Here is a 21,256-nt window from a genome sequence, read left to right on the forward strand (position 1 = left end):
AAAAAAAAAAAAAAAAAAGTAAACAAGTTGTTTCTGGCAACTTGAGTATGTGTGTGTACTCAAGAGAGGAGACATGAAAACAGATTGCTCCTAGCCTCTTTCAAGCCATTTGTTATGCAAACACTATGTCTAAAAGAAATTTAAAAGTGAACCTCTCTACTATATGATTTTAAAGAAAAGTCAATTGGTGAAAAAGACATTAAATTAATTGCAAAAATGCAAAATGTGTCAGCTCATATGTCTTGATAAAAAAAAACAAATCAATGCAGCTGAATTTGAGAGATGGACTCCTACATTAACATTTGAATTAGTTAGGTAATTCTTCCACTCGATAAAGGAGGTTAGGGCCAAAATTTACTAAGATATTAATTTATCTGAGCAACAGAAAGGGACACAGATGATTTCCACTCACTTTGGTGCATTGGTGTACCAGGGAACATCACATCCCAAGAGAGATTCTTGTACAGTTGACAGTGACAGTCTAACCACCGAGTTGTTCACATGCCAATGCGTTCACCTAAAGCAACAGCGTGTATATGCGACTGGCTGAGATCCACAGAAGGAAACTGTGCTGAAGAGAGATATGCTGAGCGAAAGGAAGAGCTTCCTGTTCAAGTCATTGTGTTAACTGTGGCATTAAGACGACAGTGTTCATTTATTGAGCACCTGCTAGAGACAACTTTTACTTACTACGGATACTTATTTGCTAAGTAAACAAGAATGTTGTAGAAGTAACCAAGGCTCAGGATCCTCCTCTGTTAAACAGGGTAGTACGTGTAATAGATTCTGACTCTCAGAGTTGTTGAAGAAATAAAGTGAGATGATGTTTATATTAGAAGGTGAATCACTCAGTGTGTAACCAGTGAAGCGTATTTTGTTAGTTATCTTTCTTATTGTTAAGAGATTTCAAAGGAAGGCTTCCCACCATTCTCTATTGCAGAGTTCTGTCCACACCAGGAAGAAGCTCTCACAGTGCCCACCTCATCCACCAGGAGCACAACACATCAAGACACACGGCTCCCCTTGGCATAAGTTACCAACTTCCCAAAGAAGGGAGTGAATCTCAAAATCTCTTCTAGGACATGCTGACAATGTCCAGATTAGATAGGGCTCAGATGCCTTCCCTCTACCAAGGGTGCTGTGCTTTTTGTGAGTGTTTGCCATGGATTTCTTGAAGTGGTGAAGCCCGTGGAACTCCTTTCTCAGAGTGATGTCTTCAAAAGTGTGAAATATAACACACAGGATTTCAAAGAAAACCAAGTACACTGAAATACAGTGATCAAGTGTTTTAAAACTGAATTTGTGAGACAGTAAAATACATTTCCTTAGTAATGCTTTAAATAACAAGATCCAGTAGTAGATTAAAAAAAAATGAAATGTCTAACTGATGAGTGCAGGTATGCTGGGACACCTGCAACAAATGTAATATGGTATGGAAATCCTGTGTTTTCTATTGGTGACAAAGCCACAGGTACAGCTAATACTTGGAAATGTTGACTTTTTTTTTTTTAAAGACAGAGTCTCACTATGTCATCCTTGGTAGAGTGCCATGGTGTCACAGCTCACAGCAACCTGAAACTCTTGGGCTTAAGTGAGTCTGTCTTGCCCCTCAGCCTCCCAAGTAGCTGGGACTATAGGCACCTGCCACAATGCCCAGCTATTTTTTTGTTGCAGTTGTTTAATTGGCCCAATCTGGGTTTGAACCCACCACCCTCGGTGTATGTGGCTGGCGCTGTAACCACTGTGCTACGGGCGCTGAGCAAAAAATGTTGATTTTTAAGTAAAGGTTAGAGAAAATAAAAACATACAAATTTTGTGTATTTAAATTCACAAACTCACTGAACTCTATTTATGGAACCTAGGCTAACAACATTTGCTATTGCAGTCTAAAGCCTCATTGGTTATGAACCGTGCATAAATTCCACCCTTATAAGAAATACCCTTCAGAACTGTATCTAGATTTATGTTATTACTCTTTACAGAAGATTCTAGTACTTCAACAATTATGTGTTGAGCCCCCCAATATGTTCTAGGCTCTGGGACAGGCTCTGAGGAAAGAATGAGAAAGATTTTCAGGTTCTCCCTCATGTAAAAGTTTTTCTTCCCAGGTGGAAAAAAATGCATATTTGCAAGGACACTACTAAACTGCCCTTCTTACTTAAAACCAAAGAAGCTAGTCCTCACACCCAGCATATACCCCTTTAGACTCATTATCCACGAATTGCTAATATCATTCATTAGAGAGCTCTAAAATCACTTAGTCAAAACCCCACCCAACATAGAAAACAACTTTCTCAAATTGAGAGCATAGAGGAAGTCATTCTCGATTGACTGTGTACATTCGACAATATGACATTTAGAAATCAGGCGTGGGGTTAAGATCAGAGGTCTCTCCAGTTAGACAGAGCTAATTTCGAATATCAGCTTTGTTGTTGCCTAAATCTGTGATCTTGGGAAATTACTTAAGCTGTCTAATCTTCAGCTTTCTTATCTGTCAGATAGGGTTTATAATAACAGCAGTTTCGACATCATAGAGCTTTTCTGTCAATTAAATTTACATGTTACGTAAAATCCTTAGCACAGAGCCAGGTATATAATAAAGGTTCAGTTTATGAATTTCACTGTAATTGGAAATTGGTAAAAAGAAATGCCTCCTGTTCTTCTCCAAGTAAAGAAGGTGCTAGCATGTACTTAAACCACCTACACCTACAGCTATTGGTTTTTCTAGTAGCAGCCCAAGGGTTAATCCTGTGAGAGGGTGTGGGTGGCTCCTGTTTAGATAAAGCCACATCCCAGAGCTTCCTTCCAGCCTGGTTTGTTATTGTTAGGGTTTTTTACCACCTCTTTGAAGTTTCATGATTGACAGATGTTATTCAATAATTCCTCCCCAAGAAAGTTTTACATGTAGGTTTTCAAAAAGAAATCACAGGAAATTTAAGGGGAAAGTAGATCTTTGGTTTCTGACATTGAACTGGGGATTTCTAAAATCTGTTTCAGTCAATGCCACACATGAACTTCAGGGGATTTTTGTTTTTGTGTTTCCCTTACCCTCATAAGGAATATAAACGAACAAGACCCTTTTCCTATATGGGCTAGGAATTATAAAATAAAACTATGGTGCTTCATGAACAAGCCATTTGGATGTTCTAATGAATTGGAAACACAACTAAGTAATTCTTTAGTTAATCCTTAAAATTTTCTGATTGCATTTCCTCATATGTGAAAAAACACATTCCCATTTGACCAAGTGAATTCTCTTCAAATTCGGTCAAGTTCTTTTTTATTAACAATGCCTTTAAAAGAGGAAAAAAAAACTTTCTTAGGTCACAAGACTGAACAAAAACAGGCAATAGGTCTTTGAGCCATAGTTTGCCATTTCCTGCTACAGAGTGTAAAAAATCTGAGGAATATTATTCTACATAAGTAATGTGACATTCAACATCTACAACAAACATTTTTTAAGTCCTATAAATTGCCCCATTCTGTGCCAGTTGCTGGGTGTAGCATGGTGATCAGAACAGACCTGGCCATTACCTGACGTCATGAGAGAAGCAATCAATCAGATAACTAAACTGATTTACGACTATAAGACATTTCCTATAGTTACAGACAAGGGTTGGGTAAGGGTTAGGGTTATTTACGCAATTGAAACAAGCAAGTTCTTCAAGCAAACACATTCATTGGATACTTCAGATAACAGAGGTAGAGTGTGAGGGAGGAACACTGTGGTCTGTTGTTGCACTTGAACATGATTTCGCCTGTCCCCTGATTTTGCTCTCTTGCTCTATACTTTGCAGGACAATAGGGACCATGTGTACATCTCCACAAGAGCGTTTTTTCTTTTGCATGACAATCTTTCTGTAATGGTTTTGTCCCACTGCCACTTCTGCCTCTCTTCCTGCCCTTTCTATGTCCCAACCCAAATTTTAGCTCTTTCCCTATATTTTTAAAATGTCTTGATATATCTTTCACCAAATGGCGAAATTTTTTTCTTAATTGCTGAAATTCGAATGTTTTGGGGCTTCTTCTCCAGTTTTAGTGACATCAGGTTGACTTAAGACCTAAGATTTTCATCTAGAACATATATGTATATTTTCAGTAGCATTTTCCATTTCCACTTAGACTTACCTTAAGAACAAGTGGTGAATCATTAAACCTGAACATTCCAGACTGACGTGTATGACCTTTATTCCTCACTGTTTTGTTAAGTGGTGGTATCAAATACCGTGCAGGTTTATGGGTTCCCTGCGAGAGATTATGGTTATCTCATTCCACCTGGACTTCACCTCATCTCCTCCTTTTTCTTTTTTTTCCTGCAACACCTTCAGTAGGTGAAAACTGACAATTGGGTATCTCTGAAATGGACTCTGGCTTCACGTCACCTTCCCAACCTTTTCTTTTCTGTCCCCCTGTGCAGAGTAGTCAGCTTGGGAGAATTGCTGCTTCTCAGATAAATCGTATGTTCTTTCTCCTCAACGGAACATTCTTTCTGCCCTTGATGGACTTTTTCTGTTCTTTAGAGACCAGTTCAGAATCAGCCCTTGTCACTACAACTTTAACATTTCTCTAACCCTCTCCACGCCCCACTGACACATAAGTTGCCCCACACATTTAGCTGCCATCCCAGATGGTATTTGGGTACATGCCCTGACTCCTCCACTGGGTACTCTCTGAGGGCAGTACCATGCCTGTCATAGACACTCAGCAGTGATTTCATGAATGAATCTGGCCTCTGAGCTTGGAGCCTGATTTTCAATGGGTGCCTCTGAGGGCAGGCGAATGACAGTGTGTTAAGTAATAAAAGTCTGTCATTCTTGTCCAATGGAAGCAGCCCAGCACAAGCTCTCATTAAACTATGAATGCCTTTCGCTATCTACTAGCCACTGTACATTTATATTCATGTCTTCTTCCCAAGAAGAAAACTATTTAGCGAGAGCTAGCAAGGCCAGCACATGAACCAAAGTTTGATATACAGGACATTGTACTTAGAAGCTGGTGATAAGGACTCACCGCCATCAACCCACAGGGGCCTGCTTCAGTGTTCCAAGTCCTAACACTAGCTGCACTGCTGTCGTTAACACCTCCGCCTCTGCAGCAATGTTTCCATTATTGCTATTAAATATTTTAGTTCCGTGAAATCACAACTTGTATGTACACTGAAAAGAGGAACTTTGAGTAGATATAAGACAGCTTACTTTGAAAGGGACCCTTTCCACAGACTCCTCTCCCCACCACCCATAGGTCCAGAGCTGAAATTTCAGGGTAGGCTGGATGCCCACCAGAGCAGTACGAGTGGGAGTTTGGAAAAAAGCAAAGACTGTGGCAGAACTGTGGCTGTCTCTGTTTTCATCAGATGCCGTATATGCCAGCTTCCTAAGGGCAGGAGTTGTAATGTTCCTTCTATACACCCAGTCCATCCTGCAATGCCTCGAGCTCAGTTAACACTCAGCAGATACTTTGTCTCTTTATTCAGTGATATTGAGGACCTGCTGTGTGCTAAGTGTGGTTTGCCTGAAAAAGAAAGACATGCTCCCTGCCAGTGTGGAGTTCCCAGTCTGCAGGGGCTGGGGAGAGGAAAAACAGGTACACAACCAATAAGTAGAGTTATACAGTTTAAATTGTGCTGCATTGTTACATAGGAAACGTGTTGGGTATTATGAGAAAATACAAAACAAGACGTTTTTCCAAGTTTTCCTAGGCTTTCCTTAGGGAGCGACATTTAAGTCAAAGATTGGGGGAACAGTAGGAAAGGATGGCCAGAGGCGAGGATGACTGGATAGATGCGTAAGGCATGGACCCATTTCCTGATAGAGTTTACCCGACTGAACACAGCCTTCCTCTCGTTTTGTTTCCCCATCAGACTACAACAACAGCAATCCTGACTTGTTACAAGTCATATTCCAAGTGACAGGTGTGAGCCTTCTGCCACCGCTGGCAATCGCCGTAGCTGTCATCATCATCTTCTACTGCTACCGCGTTAACCGGCAGCAGAAGCTGAGTCCTTCCTGGGAAAGCACCAAGCCACAGAAACTCATGGACTTCAGCGACAACTGTGCCATCATTCTGGAAGATGACCGCTCTGACATCAGCTCCACGTGCGCCAACAACATCAACCACAACACGGAGCTGCTGCCCATCGAGCTGGACACCCTGGTGGGGAAAGGTCGCTTCGCCGAGGTCTACAAAGCCAAGCTGAAGCAGAACACTTCCGAGCAGTTCGAGACGGTGGCAGTCAAGATCTTCCCCTATGAGGAGTACGCCTCCTGGAAGACGGAGAAGGACATCTTCTCAGACATCAACCTGAAGCATGAGAACATCCTCCAGTTCCTGACGGCTGAGGAGAGGAAGACAGAGCTGGGGAAACAGTACTGGCTGATCACCGCCTTCCATGCCAAGGGCAACCTACAGGAGTACCTCATGCGGCACGTGGTCAGCTGGGAGGACCTGCGAAAGCTCGGCAGCTCCCTGGCCCGGGGCATCGCTCACCTCCACAGTGACCACACCCCGTGCGGGCGGCCCAAGATGCCCATCGTGCACAGGGACCTCAAGAGCTCCAACATCCTTGTGAAAAATGACCTGACCTGCTGTCTCTGTGACTTTGGCCTTTCCCTGCGTCTGGACCCTACTCTGTCCGTGGATGACCTGGCTAACAGTGGGCAGGTAAGTTAGAGCTGGTGCTGGATCCCCTTCTTATTACCTCACCTCCTGATCTGTCTCCTGCCTCTTGTCCCAAGTAGCCCTGTCTCCTGGACGCTAGTCTAGGGAATCTGGCCAAAGTACCAAGTCTACCTGGGCAGACTTCACTCTCCCCTGCCTGTGACCTCTGCTAATGGACAGCATTTCTCCTCCTGTCTTCACGTCCTTTCAAACTCAGGAGAGAGATTTTTCTCCCTGAGTCCGTATTCATTTCCATTCCATTTGCAAATGTTTTCCTTTGCTTCAAATACTGCTAGTAATTTCTCTCTAGTTTTTCCTTCTTGTGGTTGTACTCAGCCCTCTCTACTCTATACTATTGGTAGCGATATTAGTCTCTTCATGCCACTCCAGCGGGTGATCTCCCTGAAGTCCAAATCTCCATGTGGTCACCTGAGATAGAGGGCATCGTACCTTGAAGCGTGAAAGTGACCCAGTGGTATTTGTCGAGTGAACGAGTGAGCAATCCCATTTGTGGAGCAATCTCACAGATTAAAATGGAAACTTTTTTGGCTGAGAACTTTTGCAACATGATTGGACATACCAGACAGCTTTATAAATGATAGACCTTGCGTTTTCACACAACGTCCTCCATCCAGGGCACCATTGTTTTCTCTAGCCAGGTGGCAGGGCGTGCCTCTGAAGTGTTTGGACACCCCCCTGTGTCCATGGCAGTGCCTGCAGTGTTGAGGTAAACACATTGAAACACAGGGAGACGGAGGTGCCAGAGTAATGAGTCATGTAAATGACCTGTTAAAAAGAAAAATTTCTTCTGGTACATGCCAGTAAGAAGCATTCCTTGGGAATGTTTCTGCTGTACCATTTGTGCTGTACCTTTCTATGCAGTTCCCATTATTTGGCTTTTCTTAGACCTTTGGGAAGGTAGGACTTTATTGTTATTTAGTTGATTTGTATATACTGGAATATCAAATATTTAAGTGATCCATTCCCTAGAAATACATATCTATTTTTTCCTTTGTCCTATAGATCCCATGTTTTTGTGTTATCAGTCACAGAGATTAGTACAGGCCTACAAGCCAAAATAATCCTGTATGGCACACCCATCAACATTATAAAGTGGTCCAGGTTTGGTTTTTTTTTTTTTAACTGTGGAAATACTTTCCTACAATGTAATCTTGTAGAGATTTTATGAAATCGTACTACATCCTTGACACAATGGAGTGTGCCTTGGAGTAAACAAAGATTAAGATTCAGTCCTTAATGGATCAAAACTGATGACATTTATTATTTTTAGCAGAAGTCTTCGAGTTTCAGGAATGAAAAAGTAATTAATTAGTAAAAGCAAAAATAAACATCTGAAATATCACAAATATTGTCTCCCAGGTTATCTCTAGGGATGTTATTGAAAAATGTGATAACACATGTCTTGGAGCTTAGATAAGGTGACTCTGGGGTTGGTACTTCCTTATTTTGGGCATGCTTTAATTATAGTCTTTAGAGGGCTTTCAGGGAGAGAACATGTATTTTTTTTTTTTTAATAACCATGTACGCTGTACCTTTCTGTGCAGTTCCCTTTATTTAAAAAAGGATTGTGATTTTCCAGGAGATCACCTACACCTGCAGGAACAAGCGTCAGCTATATTGTGTAAGCAAAAATGGAGCTGGAATTAAATGATGGGCCTCACTGTTTATCTTTGCTCTAGGTGGGAACTGCAAGATACATGGCTCCAGAAGTCCTAGAGTCCAGAATGAATTTGGAGAATGTTGAGTCCTTCAAGCAGACCGATGTGTACTCCATGGCTCTGGTGCTCTGGGAAATGACATCTCGCTGTAACGCAGTGGGAGGTAGGTATAGGCCGCCATTGTGGTTTACTGGTGAACTCATCCTCCAAATAATATCGTGTTATTTGCCTCAAGTATGATTCTAGGGGTCACAAAGCAGTTAACTCCACAGTAAGAGCTTTTTGAAATCTGTTACTATACCTGTACAATCATTCTAGAATTATTTGGGATTATGCTAAAAAGCCTAGGATTTTTAAGCTGAAAACTACATTTGGAGCATAAAGCTTTGTATTTCCTTTCACAACGTTTTATATAATTATTCTTCTCTTGACACATCTCTTCAAAGATATTTAAATGTCTGGCAAGAGATGAACACTACTGATGTTTATAGGAATTATCTCTATTTATCAACTGGATAATATTCTTCAGATAAGCATCTGACTTTTGTTTTTGTATTTTAAGGTTTTTACAAATTATAAACTCTGGGAAAGGGATTTGATTCAAAATTTACTTGTATGGACTTTCTTTTGTTGGAACAAACAAGCAGAATGGTTTGATGTCTTTGTTTAGGTCCCAGCTAGTACCTTGAAAAAGCTGGTACAGAGGTAAATGAGGAAGGCCGTCCTCTCACTGGTTAAGTTTCCATGACTGACTGGGAGACTTGCTCTTCTCCTGCTTTTTCTCTGCAAACCAAAGATGGTCATCTGTTTGCTCTTTTCTCCCCAAGTTCAGCCACCTACTTTATTTTTCTGTTTTCAAGTTATTTCTCCCTGAAAACATTAGTGGGTCTTCTCAGATTCCCTCTGCTATATCTTCTCTGCAAGTTGCACATGGCGTCCTTTTCATTATTAGAGGCTCACTGTTACAGGCTATTACTACTACTGACCGAGAGAATACAGTATAGATAAGGATTGGCAACACCTGGGGTGCAGGAGCGAGGCTCTTGGTCTACAGAGTATTGTTCCCTGCTTGTCCAGGAGGTTTAGAATGGCTGAGGTCTATAGTACTTGCCCTTCTTTGACACTTTCATCAGTAGTTTCCCTCTGGGTCTTAGAAATGCACGCATCCCAACTTGGTCCTAGCGGGCTGATAAATGAAGCCATGTTAACCCCAATTCCATTTTTAACTTTTTGTTTTGCAACAATTTTATGTAAATTTATAGAAATGTTGCAAAAAATAGTACAGAGAGTTCCCTTATACTCTTAACCCAGCTTCCTCTAGGGTTAACAGCCAACCTCAACCTTAGGGCAGCTATCAAAAATGGGAAATTCACATTGGTACAATGCTCTTAGTTAATCTATAGACTTTGTCTGCACTTCCAAATCCCTAATAATATCCTTTTCTAGAATCAGATCTTTTCTAACATCCCACATTGACATAATGTGTGTATCTCTTTAGTCTCCTTAACCTTGTGACAGTCCCTCACTCTGTTTTTCATTTATGACCTTGACACTTGTCAAAGTTTAGGACAGTTGTTTTATAGACTGTCTTTCAGTTTGGGTTTCCCTGATGTTTTCTCATGCTTAGGTTGAGATTATGTATTTTGAGCAAGAATACCACACAAATGATGGTGTCCCCTTCTCAATGGGTGGAATCAGGGGACACAAGATGTTACTTGTGTTACTTGATTACTGATGTTAAATTTGGTCATTCCATTACAATGGGATCAGCCAGGTTTCTTCCCTATAAAGACACTATTTGTCCGTATGTAATTAATGTAATACATGTCTTTGATCTGTTTCTAAAAATACCGAACACCTCCTTAGTAAAGGTCAGGGCTTTTTGTAATTTTACCCACTAATTCAAAGATCCATCAATAATTCTTTGCCTATAACAATTATTAATGAAATGTTGACTTAATGAGGATTTTCTATTTTTCTTACATATATATTAAATAGGCATTTATATTTAAATGCCTATTACATTCAATAGGCATTTTACTGTAAGGAATATCTGTCCCTTCTCTCACAAACCTTTGTTATTTATTTATTAAGTATTTAGGTCACTGTGGAATTTTGAAAATTTATCTTATTCTCTGGGTATCTGATATTGTCGCTGTTGATGCTGTCGCTCAAATTCCGACAGCTTTAGTTATGGGACCAAACTGCCCAGAGTTTTGAACAAGGCAGATTTAGCCGGCAGCATGGCTGCCTCTGATTTTTCAACCCGTCCAGAGCCTGTTTAGCCAACTCTCTGCGGTAGGTCCAGCTCACTTCCTCCCAGCCTGCACCTTGCTGAACCATCACTTCTTTTCCTGGGCCCCTTTATGTGGATGGCGCTTCTTATCTGGCTGACTCTGTTATTTCCTGGCTTCCTGCCTGAGATTTCTTCCCTCATAACACTTCCAAAAGTAACTTTGTTTTTCCTTGCATAGTGAAATTTGTTTAACCAAGTTTCAGCCACCGAGAATAATTTTCTGCTTCAAAGCTTTGACAGTTCCAAAATGAATCTTTAGACGGGTATGAGTTGTGTCAGAAACAATGCTGTTGTCACTGTCAGAATAAATTTACCTCGATTTCAGTCTCTTCTCCTATCCTTTCAAACTTGTTATTCTGTAAACATGAGCTGGAGATTGCATCTCTGTCTTTCCATCTGTCAGAGCAGCCAGCTTATTAAGGCCCTAGGTGAGCTCCCTGCTTTCATTGTTATCAGTGACTAAAGCCCTTTCCTGTTGATATTTGCTGAGTACGGAAGAATTTAGGCTAATGGGGAAGAACCAAGTTCACCAACTTTTATGAGGTCTAAAAACGGATGCAGTGTCAACAAGGTTTCCCAAGGCAGGAACAGGCTCTGGTTTGTTCAGCTAGTCTCAAAAAAATCTTTCATAACCTTTAGGATAAGAACAGATGGCTCTGGGGAGACCGGAAAGAGGCCATCCTGGTTCTCATTTTGTTTGATCATAAGCCCGCAATGCTGTTTCTTCCATCCCCACTCAGGCTGCAAACACCCATATCACTTATTCATCCTCACTTCACACAAAGCCCTTCACTTGGCTAAGTGGGTGAGGTCTACACAGTAAGCTTCTTCTCTTCTCTTCTTTTAAATGCATCCATGTTGTTGTTTTTTGTTTCTTTTGGGTATGTCTCAAAAATCTTAAAGACAGACTTTTTACCCCTAGTCTGAGAGACTCTTCTTACACATTCAGGAAGTCCTTTGGAAAGGACAAGAAGCCTAGAGGCAGGTGCGTCTCCTCCAAGTGCGTCTGCCTTTGTGTTGTCCTCCGTTCAGTGTGAGAGACACACAGAAGGAAGGACAGGTCTTGACCTGAAGGAGCTTTTTGTCAACTAGAAATCGATGCTTGATTTTTCTTCTTTTTTTAAAAAAAAAAAATGTATACAGGCAAGTATGTTTCTAACCTTACAGATAAATGAGATAACATATCCCTTTAGTTGGGATTAGAATTTAATTTATGAAGTTTAAGGAAGAGGAGGGATGTTGACGTTTTTTCCTTAAGTTTAAACATCTTTTCTGTGATTTGAAATACGCAGTTTTTATTACACTTAGTGCTTTGTACTAGCAGTCTCATTTCAAAAAAGGGAGTGTGGAATGTGCTTACCCGAGGAGGAGGAATTACGCAGATCAGTATTTTATGTCACAACTGTGTGGACAGTGAAGAGAAGCAGAGGTCAGGGTCATTTCTGTATGTTCTGGCTCTGTGTGGGCTTACAGGGTCGTGGCTCAGGGGTACTTCTGTTCCCTGGAAGGCCTATGATTTGGTGCACTGAGCCACCTGCCAAGCACCTCGACTTACTCAGGAGGGGTCCTCTCTGCTGTGTGCAGGAAGATGTCTGGATCTAGGTCTCTAGGGATGATGTGGCTGATCTATGTGACAACTGTAGAGGATCTGGCCCTGGAAGGAGGGTGGCTGTGGGTGCTTGCATTTCTTAGGGTGCCTGTCATTGGTACTATGGAGACAGTAGCCCATCCTATAGTAAAGGGGTCCATAATTGTATCGATGCTTTTCTTTTAAGCTCTGAAACATTGACCTCTATCTGTTATCAGTTGTTAATAAGCTGCTGCAGAAGTGACTATTTGTTTTATTTTCTTGGATGTCAGCATTACATTACTCCCTACTTGAAAAAAAATGTTCTAAGTAGCACATGCGCTAACTCAGGGGTCCTCAAACTTTTTAAACAGGGGGCCAGTTCACTGTCCCCCAGACTGTTGGAGGGCCAGACTACGGGCCCTGGGACAAGTCAGCTGGTAAGCAGGACAGGCAGCAATGGCAAAAACACCTAGTGGGCCGGGTAAATGTCCTAGGCGGGCTGGATGTGGCTCGTAGGCTATAGTTTGAGGATGCCTGCTCTAACTGAATGAAGTAGGATACCAAACATTAAGGGAAAGAAGATTTCATGGAAGAATGTGAAAACCCACCTCTCCTAACTATGAGTGACTCCATTCGGTCCTTACGGTTGAGTCTAAACTCTTCTCATGGGTGTCATGGCCCAGCTCTAGGCTCATCTCAACACCGTTTTCTTGTTCTCCAGTCATCACTGTGAATGTCTCCTAGGTCTCACCTCTGGGCTTTGTGTTATGCTCTTTACTGGCTCTGACATAGACTTTTTAAACAGGCAAGTGAAATTCAAGTCTGATAAATGTCTCAGCAAGGGAAGGCAGTGGGCACAGGGGACTGAATAGTGAGATCCTCTGAAAGGGGATGAAGTGCTAGGGTCAGGGAAGAGGGGTTAAGTCAGCTCTTGAAGGAAAAGTCAGACTCAGGGCTATCCTTGTGAGTTACCTCTTTATGAGCTGGCCTCTCTAGTATGCAAGGTAGCAAGGGGAAACAGGGCAACACAGCACATACTGGAGATGCTTCAGCGGAGAAGATGTAAACACATGACAATGGCGCCCTTCTGAAGCCTAGTAGCACAGCTTCATTTAGCATAAAATTCCACTAAGGAGCTCACAAGGTGGGTTGCAATAGGTGAAGAGAGTGGCCAAAAGAGAAAAGCTTCCTATTAGAAGTAGGTTTGGTCCAAGTGAAGAAAGCCACAAAAGAATTATAACCATCACTGCTTCATAGATGAATTCATTTAATGTGCTAAGAACTCTTTGAAGTGTGTACTGTTATTAAGCTCATTTTACAGATGAAAAAACTGAGGCTTCCGGATGTGGGAAAGTTGTACATCCAGGAATCAAAGCCCTGTTGTCTGAGTATATAGCCCATGGGCCTTAACTCTCCCAGTATAATGCCAGCCTGACCAGTGAGTCATCATCTTTGAAAAATAGTATCTATGATTTCCATTATTATTATGAATCGGGTAGTCATATCTACTCTGTGTATCCTGGCAATTGATGTGAAGCCCTTCTAGAAGATGTGGCAAGGTTGTCACACACATAAGGAACATCCCATGATGGCCTCACTTCTCTGGGTGAATCCTTGTTAACAGAAGCCCAAGATCATTATCTATTGCATGCCACAGTATCAGTGCTTTAAAATTTGGGATAACTTCTTTATTCTTACTTCTGGGAAGATATATTCATTCATTCAGAAAATACTTATTCCGTACCTTTTGTGTGGCAGCCATTATTCAAAATTCCAAGGATATGATAGTTGAAAAATAAGTGTCTTTCTCAAGGGATCAGGGATCTAGTGAAGGGCTAAGAATCTAGAAAGACAGATAGTGAAAAAATAGACACATAGTATCATAATGGGGGATGGGTGTGATGATTTTAGAGAGAAAAATAAAGTAGATGTAAGGATTAGATAATGACAGAGGGTGTTATTTTAGATACTTTAATACTCTTAAAGAATTTTTTAAAAAAAGGAAAGAAGTCTTTCAGAATTGTTTAAAGAAAGAAGAAGGTGATTGGTGTGTTACTGTTTTATGAAGCAGGAGCAAAGTCTTGAAATTGCCATTCAGCAAGGCAAGGACAGAGCTGGAGACTGGTTCTCTTTTACAAAGAAATCTCTGTCCCAGGCTTTGGTTTGTCTGCTGTTTCTGCAAGTGTCTGTGTGGTGTGTGGGAGGTTCTGCTCAGGGCCCCCTTTGGTGAACACAGCAGGCTCAATACTCACGTCATCCCCAGCCAACACCAGCCCACAAGCAAACCAGCTTCCAAATCCCTGGCCATTGAGGCCTTTGAATAGCAGCCGACACCCGGCAGCCAGCTGAGCAAGGGTTGAACGGAGTAACCCAAGAATGGCTCCTTAGCCTCTTGTCAGCTTGCTGCTGTCTGGACAAGTGCAAATGAACCAAAAAGAACAGAAAGGGGGTAGCAGAGAGAAAGGGGAAAACAGGGAGCGGGTGGAGAGAAGGTGGAGGAGAGGCCAGGAGTGGATGAAGCACTTCATCTTCCCGGATTTCAAGGGAACACAATTTAGAAAGCAGATATGAAAACTCAGGGGCACTGACTGCTTTGGGGAAACCGTCTACAGTTTTGCTGCCCTGTTCAGTTGGAACTACAATCAAAACAACAGCTGTGCACCAGATGCTGCCTTTCAGAGGAATAGCATTGCTGTCCCAGAGACCTGCCCTCTGAGTGTTGCAGAAGATGGGGAGAGAGACAAGCACAGTTTCTCTTAAGAGCTTCCCAAGAGAAACTAAGACGCTGCCAGGGCCAGGAGTTGTGTGTAGCTTCTGCCAGAGAAGAGACTTGCAGTGAAAGCAGGAGGATAAAGGAGACAGAAGGAAGAGAAAGTCGTTCTCAAGCACTGAATTAAGGAGATTTCTTAGAAAAGATGTTGTTTGGGGCACTCGGAAGGACTGAGGTGTTTGGCCTCAGCACGCCTAGCTTGGGTCTGTGAGTGAGAGAACTTGCTTTGTTAAGTAAGTCTGCTGCGTGGGCATCTGCCTGGGGCTGGGGGCCCCAGACCCTGGACGGAGAATTTGAGTGCAGATCATTTGTTTAGGAAGAGATCACGGGAAATGCCAGCAACGGAATGGGGAAATGAGTCAGGAAGGGGAAGGAAGCCGGTAAAGGCTATCTTATCAAGAGGGTTACCACCAGGGGCAACGGGGCCCTATGAGAGCCAGCAGACACCACCTGGCTCAAAGGAAACTGGAGTTTATCTTCCAGCTCCCATCCGGTCTTTAGAGGAGGGGCCGTGTTGGGAGGCTGAACTCCCCAGAACTCCCCACCCGCCCCCCTGGAGCTGGGCCAGAGGTACAGGAAGGGCAGATGCAGGGGTTGTGTGGGGCCCTGGAGCATTACGCTGAAGAGTGGCAGGAAGCATGTGAGAAGTTCTCATTTTGTGGACATGGAAACTGAGGCCCCAGGTCTTGGCATCTCTATTCCAAGTCCTCATACCTACTTCATGAAGGAGCCAGGGTAAAAGCAACAATAGTGTCCCTAATTCTAATGCACATTGTTAGCATTTTTTTTTTTTAAGCGCTCAACTCAGTCTTATTCTCCTAGCTTTTCTCTTTTTCCCTAGAGGCAAATGCAGATTGTTTTTAAAAGGCGGTTCTTGTTACAGGTTAGCCAGGTGTAGCACTCTCTCTGGTCTCAACCTGCTCACCCCTTCACTTGCTTTCTCTGCAATTCTTCACAGAGAGAGGCCTGAGATTGGTCATCATTTGAACAAACACGCAAAGAGGAACTCTAGAAAATGTTGCATTAACCCTATGGCCAGCCATGGCCTGACCTAGGGCCTGTGGTTACAAAGAGACATTTTTATTCACTCCCATCCTCCACCACTACCAGTCTCATGTACTTCCCTAAACCCAAAAGGACAGTGTTTGGGTTCCACGTGGGTAAGTCATAGCTGCCGAGGAGAGGGCTGCTCTCTAATATGTAGCTTTTTGCAAAGCTTGTTTAGAAATTACAAATCACAACTGTCCAGCAGATCCGGTAAGTTTCCCCTGCTCGAGATTATATGGTAGGAGGGCTCACCAAGGTGACGAGAAACAGACCTCAGCTGTCCTTGCTATGGTTGGGGGAGAGAACTTGCCGAAGTGCTTGGCAGAGATCAGAAAGCATGAAAGCATTCTAAAAAGGGAAGGCAGTTTCTTCCGAGTAACACAGTATGTAATTCTAAGTTTTCTTTCCGGAATCCAGTGTACCCTTTGGGCCTCAGTTTTCTAAACTGTAAATTGACTGTTCTTCAGCGTTCTCTGTCTGACTCATTTGAAACTCTTCAAAGACATTTAATAACTTGCATTCTTTTTCCTCCGGCAAGATACAAGTCACATTTCTTGTGAAACACTGAGAGGGATGCTCCTCCAAGTATGGTCTGCAGTAGATGCTAGTCCTTAAACTATTTGTTTCAGATTCTCAGTATGAGAGGACAGAATCTGAGAGTAGGTGTTTAGTAACTTTAATAGCAAGTAGATGTTACTGCCACACCCAAGTGGAATTCACTTTTCTTGTAACCCATTTCTATTGTGTTTTGCCGAAGCCTTTGTCTTCAATGAATTGAGGGCGAAATGCCCAGTCTTTTATTAAAAAAAAAAAAAAAAAAAAAATTGAGAAGTGCTCATTTAGAGACATTAAGGGAAAAATTTCAGTTGCTTTTTAATTCCACAATTCAACCTAAGCCACTTCTGTGAAAGAGACTAGGGGTTAGGAGTGCCAGAGAGATTTGCTTTTCTCTACCCACATTTATTAATTTTGTGGTTTTACTCATGTGTATTTTCTAAAATCAAAATATTTTCAGCACCAATACGAAAATAAATAGTGATAAAAGATAGGCAGTTTGTACGCAATAATTCTGCCAAAATGGATTAAGGATCTCAGGTTCTAGCTGTCTGAAACTGTGAGAAGAAAGTTACAATTGCAAAGGGTTAAGCCACCAGCTAGTGACTGGTGACTAACTCTGCCCTTTTCTCCAGGACTGTCTGGTCCTGGGAAGGATCATCAGTACCTGCCCAGCTGGTGGAAGGCTTTCTGTCCTCGCCTCCTCTCCAGGGTCAGGCTTCCACCCAGGGGTCTGTGGCCCCCTTCTTCTGCTTACTCAAAGCCAGTACCCACAATGTTCTGAGGATACTTAGAATAACGAAGGACCAGCTAGGAAATGCCCTCCCAGAGGGAATGCCTCCAGCAGAATGTCTGTAAATGGTCATCCTTCAGGTCCTAAGGAAAGCCCTGAGCATGGTGTTGCCCTTAACTGCCACAAGAAAAATGAGCAGCACTGCCTGATTGCTACAATCAAACATCAAATCTGTAGACCAAGAGGCAAAGGTATATGCCCTGCCGTGCAGTAAGTCATCCTTGTACATAGTACAGGGCATGAGAAAAATAGTGGTGAGGGCAGGATATCCAAAAGGAGGGAGCAGGGCACAAGAAGGAAGAATTGCAGGAATCCATAATAGGGAAAAAAAAGAAAAAAAAAGCATGTATGTAGCTATTTTGGAGTATATATGTATTCCAAAATAACTACTTACATGCTATATTTTGGAATATATATATTAAATAAGACATTTCCCAGCAATTAAAGAAAGGTCAGTCTGTAACATGCACACACTTGAAATCTCCATCCCCACTTCTAATCTGAAAAATGACTTTTAATATTATGGGACTGGGCTATGCTAGTTTGGGTCAAATGATGATTTTTTATATTGATCTATTTTAAACCTAGGAGGCAGAGGATTCACAAATTCTCCCAGTGCTGCTCAAGGAGTCAGTCCCTCTCAGTGCCTTTCAGACTAACCTTGACCTCCCTCTTCTATGAAATTCCCCGCAAGTCAAAGACGGGAAGCAGGCCTTGTATCCCTTGGGCATACTAGGGAATCTCACAACTTCCCAAGGGTTTAGGAAAAATAGGAAGTAACCCATGTCCAAATCATTTTGCTCTGGGAAAGGAATATGGCTTTTGTCTTTTCCTTTTCCCCCGACAGGAGCCCTCATTACTTTTCCTTTAAATAGAAATGTGCCCAGTGTCATCGTTTCCCATTCCTCATAGAAACCTGCTTTGGTCCACACAGAATTTACAGAATTAAAATAAATACTGTGGCTTATGTGACTTCTAAGATTAAGACTTGAAATGAATTGGCTTTGGATTATAATGTTAACAATGGAAATTTTTTTGTTTTTAAAGATTATCAGCCATGAGATTGACAGCTGGGATTGGTTCTGACTCCAGAGCTTTCCTCTTCTTATAGTGGTCATGGCCTCCCTTCACTTCTGAGCGTGGCTATGGGAACTGTTGATGGTTGGGGAGAAATAACTCTCTGAAACTAAAGGAGAAAGCAGGACCCCTTCCTAAAAAGGCAACAGTGTTTCACTAGAGTAACAGTAATACAGTGTGCAATTCTGAATGCTCTTCCTGGTTGAGTGCTTTCAGCCTCTCAGGAAGGGGCTACATTGAGACTTCCTTGGAGTGGCTTTGCAGCCACAGTCCAATGGTGCAGATTAGCTCAGACGGAGACCTGGAAGGGAGGGGAAAGCATTTCCTGGGCAGTTGTCTTGGCCAGCTTTGTTAGAAGTTGAGTCTGACACAAAGATTTTTTTTTCTTTTCTGAATGTATTTATTTATTTATTTATTTTTATTAAATCATAGCTGTGTACATTAATACTATCATAGGATACAGTGTGCTGTTTCTATATACAATTAGAAATACTTTCATCCAACTGGTCAACATAGCCTTCTTGTCATTTTCTTAGTTATTGTGTTAAGACATTCATTTTCTAGATTTAGAGAGATTCCCATATACCCTTATAGGATATACTATAGGCGTGATCCCACCAATCACCCTCCCTCCATCCAGCCTCCCTAGGTCTCAGGAGAAGTAAGTAAAAGAAGCAGGAAGGAGCATGCAAGGAGTTAAGCAAACTGGTAGTTTGCAGAGAAGTCTAGCCTCAGCCTGATCTCACAGGAAGCTCTAGAGTGTGAAGTGCACCACAGAGTTATCTCACCAAGAGCTGACAGGGTTGGACTGCTCAACTTCCAACTCTTAGTTTGTTATTGGCTACAAGCTTCCCCTGGAAATGAAGCTGTGTCATGTCCAGGAATCTCCAGGCTAGACAGCTCCCATCAGCCAAGGGTCATCTCTCAGAGAAGGGTGAAGGTACGAGCTCTTATGACACCTGTGGCAGCTAGGGTCTGCTGGTTGGTAGAGGGGACCTAGGCCAGCACCAACCACAACAGCCAACTACAGCAGCCAAAACAGTTGTAAATGGAGTATCTGTGAACTATACATTAGCCAAGAGCAATATGTGTCATATACAAACCCTATCGTATCCCATCCTATCCTATCCTATCACACACACTTCAAGGTGTGGCACTAAGAAAAGATCATCTTAGTTTATTAGATTAGATTACAAAATAAAAGGGGTCGTGACCTGATTGGGGGTCTCCTGCTTGTCAGATATTTATATTACAATTCATAACAGGAGCAAAATTACAGTTATGAAGTAGCAACAAAAATAATTTTATGGTTGGGGGTCACTACAACATGAAGAGCTGTATTAAAGGGTCAGGCATTAGGAAAGTTGAGAATCACTGCTGGAGAGGAACATGGAGGTTGTTCAGTTCAGTTTATTCATTTTATAGAGGAGAAGTAGGTCAGAGTAAATCCTTCCTCAGAATCAGCGCTGTGTCCCAGTTATCCGCTTTTGCTTGAATTCTGCCCAACTCCTACTTATTCAATGCCTACTATGTATGGGTAAGGTACAGTTTTAGGCACTGAGCAGGGAATTGAAGGCCTGTGCCTCAGGCCTTAGCAAATTACAGTCTATGGGAGACAGGGAAGGGAAGAAAGAAATAAGATGCGTAAATTTTAGGCAAATCAAAATTCAGATCTGAACCCATGAACAAGACAGATTAAGTGCTTGGTCACTTGAAGCAGAAGTGGACACACAGAGGCTAGTTTGTCCTGGCCGCAGTGTGACGGAAGGCCTTCATTACAATTTCCCTGTATTTACAACCATTAAACAAGAAAACATCCTGGCAGCTCTTCTATTTGGGTGAGGCTGAGGAAGATAAATATGTAATTAGGGTACTGAGACGGGAAAACAGAAAACAAATGAACGAAAACAACACATCCCATTTTAAGGAGTCATTTTGCCATGAAAGCTTCTTCAATTCTTAGCCTAGAAGTGCAAATTATTGAACATTTTACCCATCAAATAAGACTATTCTGATGCTAAGGCCAAAGATCCTAAACCCCAGCTCATCCTCTCCTTCCAGCCCAGTCATTTTTACTATTGTGGGATGTTTTCTATCTTTAATGGCCCTATGTTCCACTGGCATGTATATTAGCCTGCTCATTTAAATTAGTGTGTTGACTGAATATTCATTCAGAGTTTATGCACTGCTACTTTGGGAAAGATTGAAGATTCATTCACTCATTCATTCATTTACTCACAGAACATGTACTGAGAGCCTGCCGCCTGGGAAGGCCCTTGTCCTTAGCATTAAAAATGCAAGCGTGAGAAAGGGACCCTTACTCTGCCCCCAGATACTCACAGTTTATTTGAGTGAGACAAATAAGCAGGTGAATCTATTATAATAGGACATATGCTAAGATAGAGCTCTGCCTGGGACCTCTAACCAAGAATGATTTGAAGGATATTCAAGGAAGTTTCTATGAAAAAATTGACCTTAGTTGAAACCCAAAGCCCTAGTGAAAGGTTATTACATCTTTATTATTTTCTTTATAGCACATATCATTGAAGAAATATTATTGTGGCTCATGCCTGTAATCCCAGCACTCTGGGAGGCCCAAGCAGGTAGATTGCCTGAGCTCAGGAGTTCAAGACCAGCCTAAGCTAGAGAAAAACGCCATCTCTAAAAATAGCCGGGATTGTGGCTGGTGCCTGTAGTCCCAGCTACTTAGGAGGGTGAGGCAAGAGGATTGCTTGAGCCCAAGAGTTTGAGGTTGCTGTGATCTATGACACCCTGGCACTTTATCCAGGGCCACAAAGTGAGACTGTGTCTC

At 42.2% G+C, this 21,256-nt stretch overlaps 1 protein-coding gene across 2 annotated transcripts in view; it reads left to right on the forward strand.

Annotated features, from left to right (window-relative positions):
* The window catches only part of TGFBR2 (transforming growth factor beta receptor 2), an 84,286-nt gene that overhangs the window by 56,117 nt on the left and 6,913 nt on the right, over positions 1-21,256 (forward strand). For both annotated transcript variants that reach the window (XM_003781763.3, XM_023513869.1), the window contains 2 exons: positions 5,861-6,660; positions 8,358-8,499. In XM_003781763.3, the coding sequence (XP_003781811.1) occupies positions 5,861-6,660; positions 8,358-8,499 (942 nt within the window). The remainder of the gene's footprint in view (positions 1-5,860; positions 6,661-8,357; positions 8,500-21,256) is intronic.

Source organism: Otolemur garnettii, unplaced genomic scaffold, assembly GCF_000181295.1.
Source record: "Otolemur garnettii isolate 467f Iridium unplaced genomic scaffold, OtoGar3 scaffold00002, whole genome shotgun sequence".
Lineage (NCBI taxonomy): Eukaryota > Metazoa > Chordata > Mammalia > Primates > Galagidae > Otolemur > Otolemur garnettii.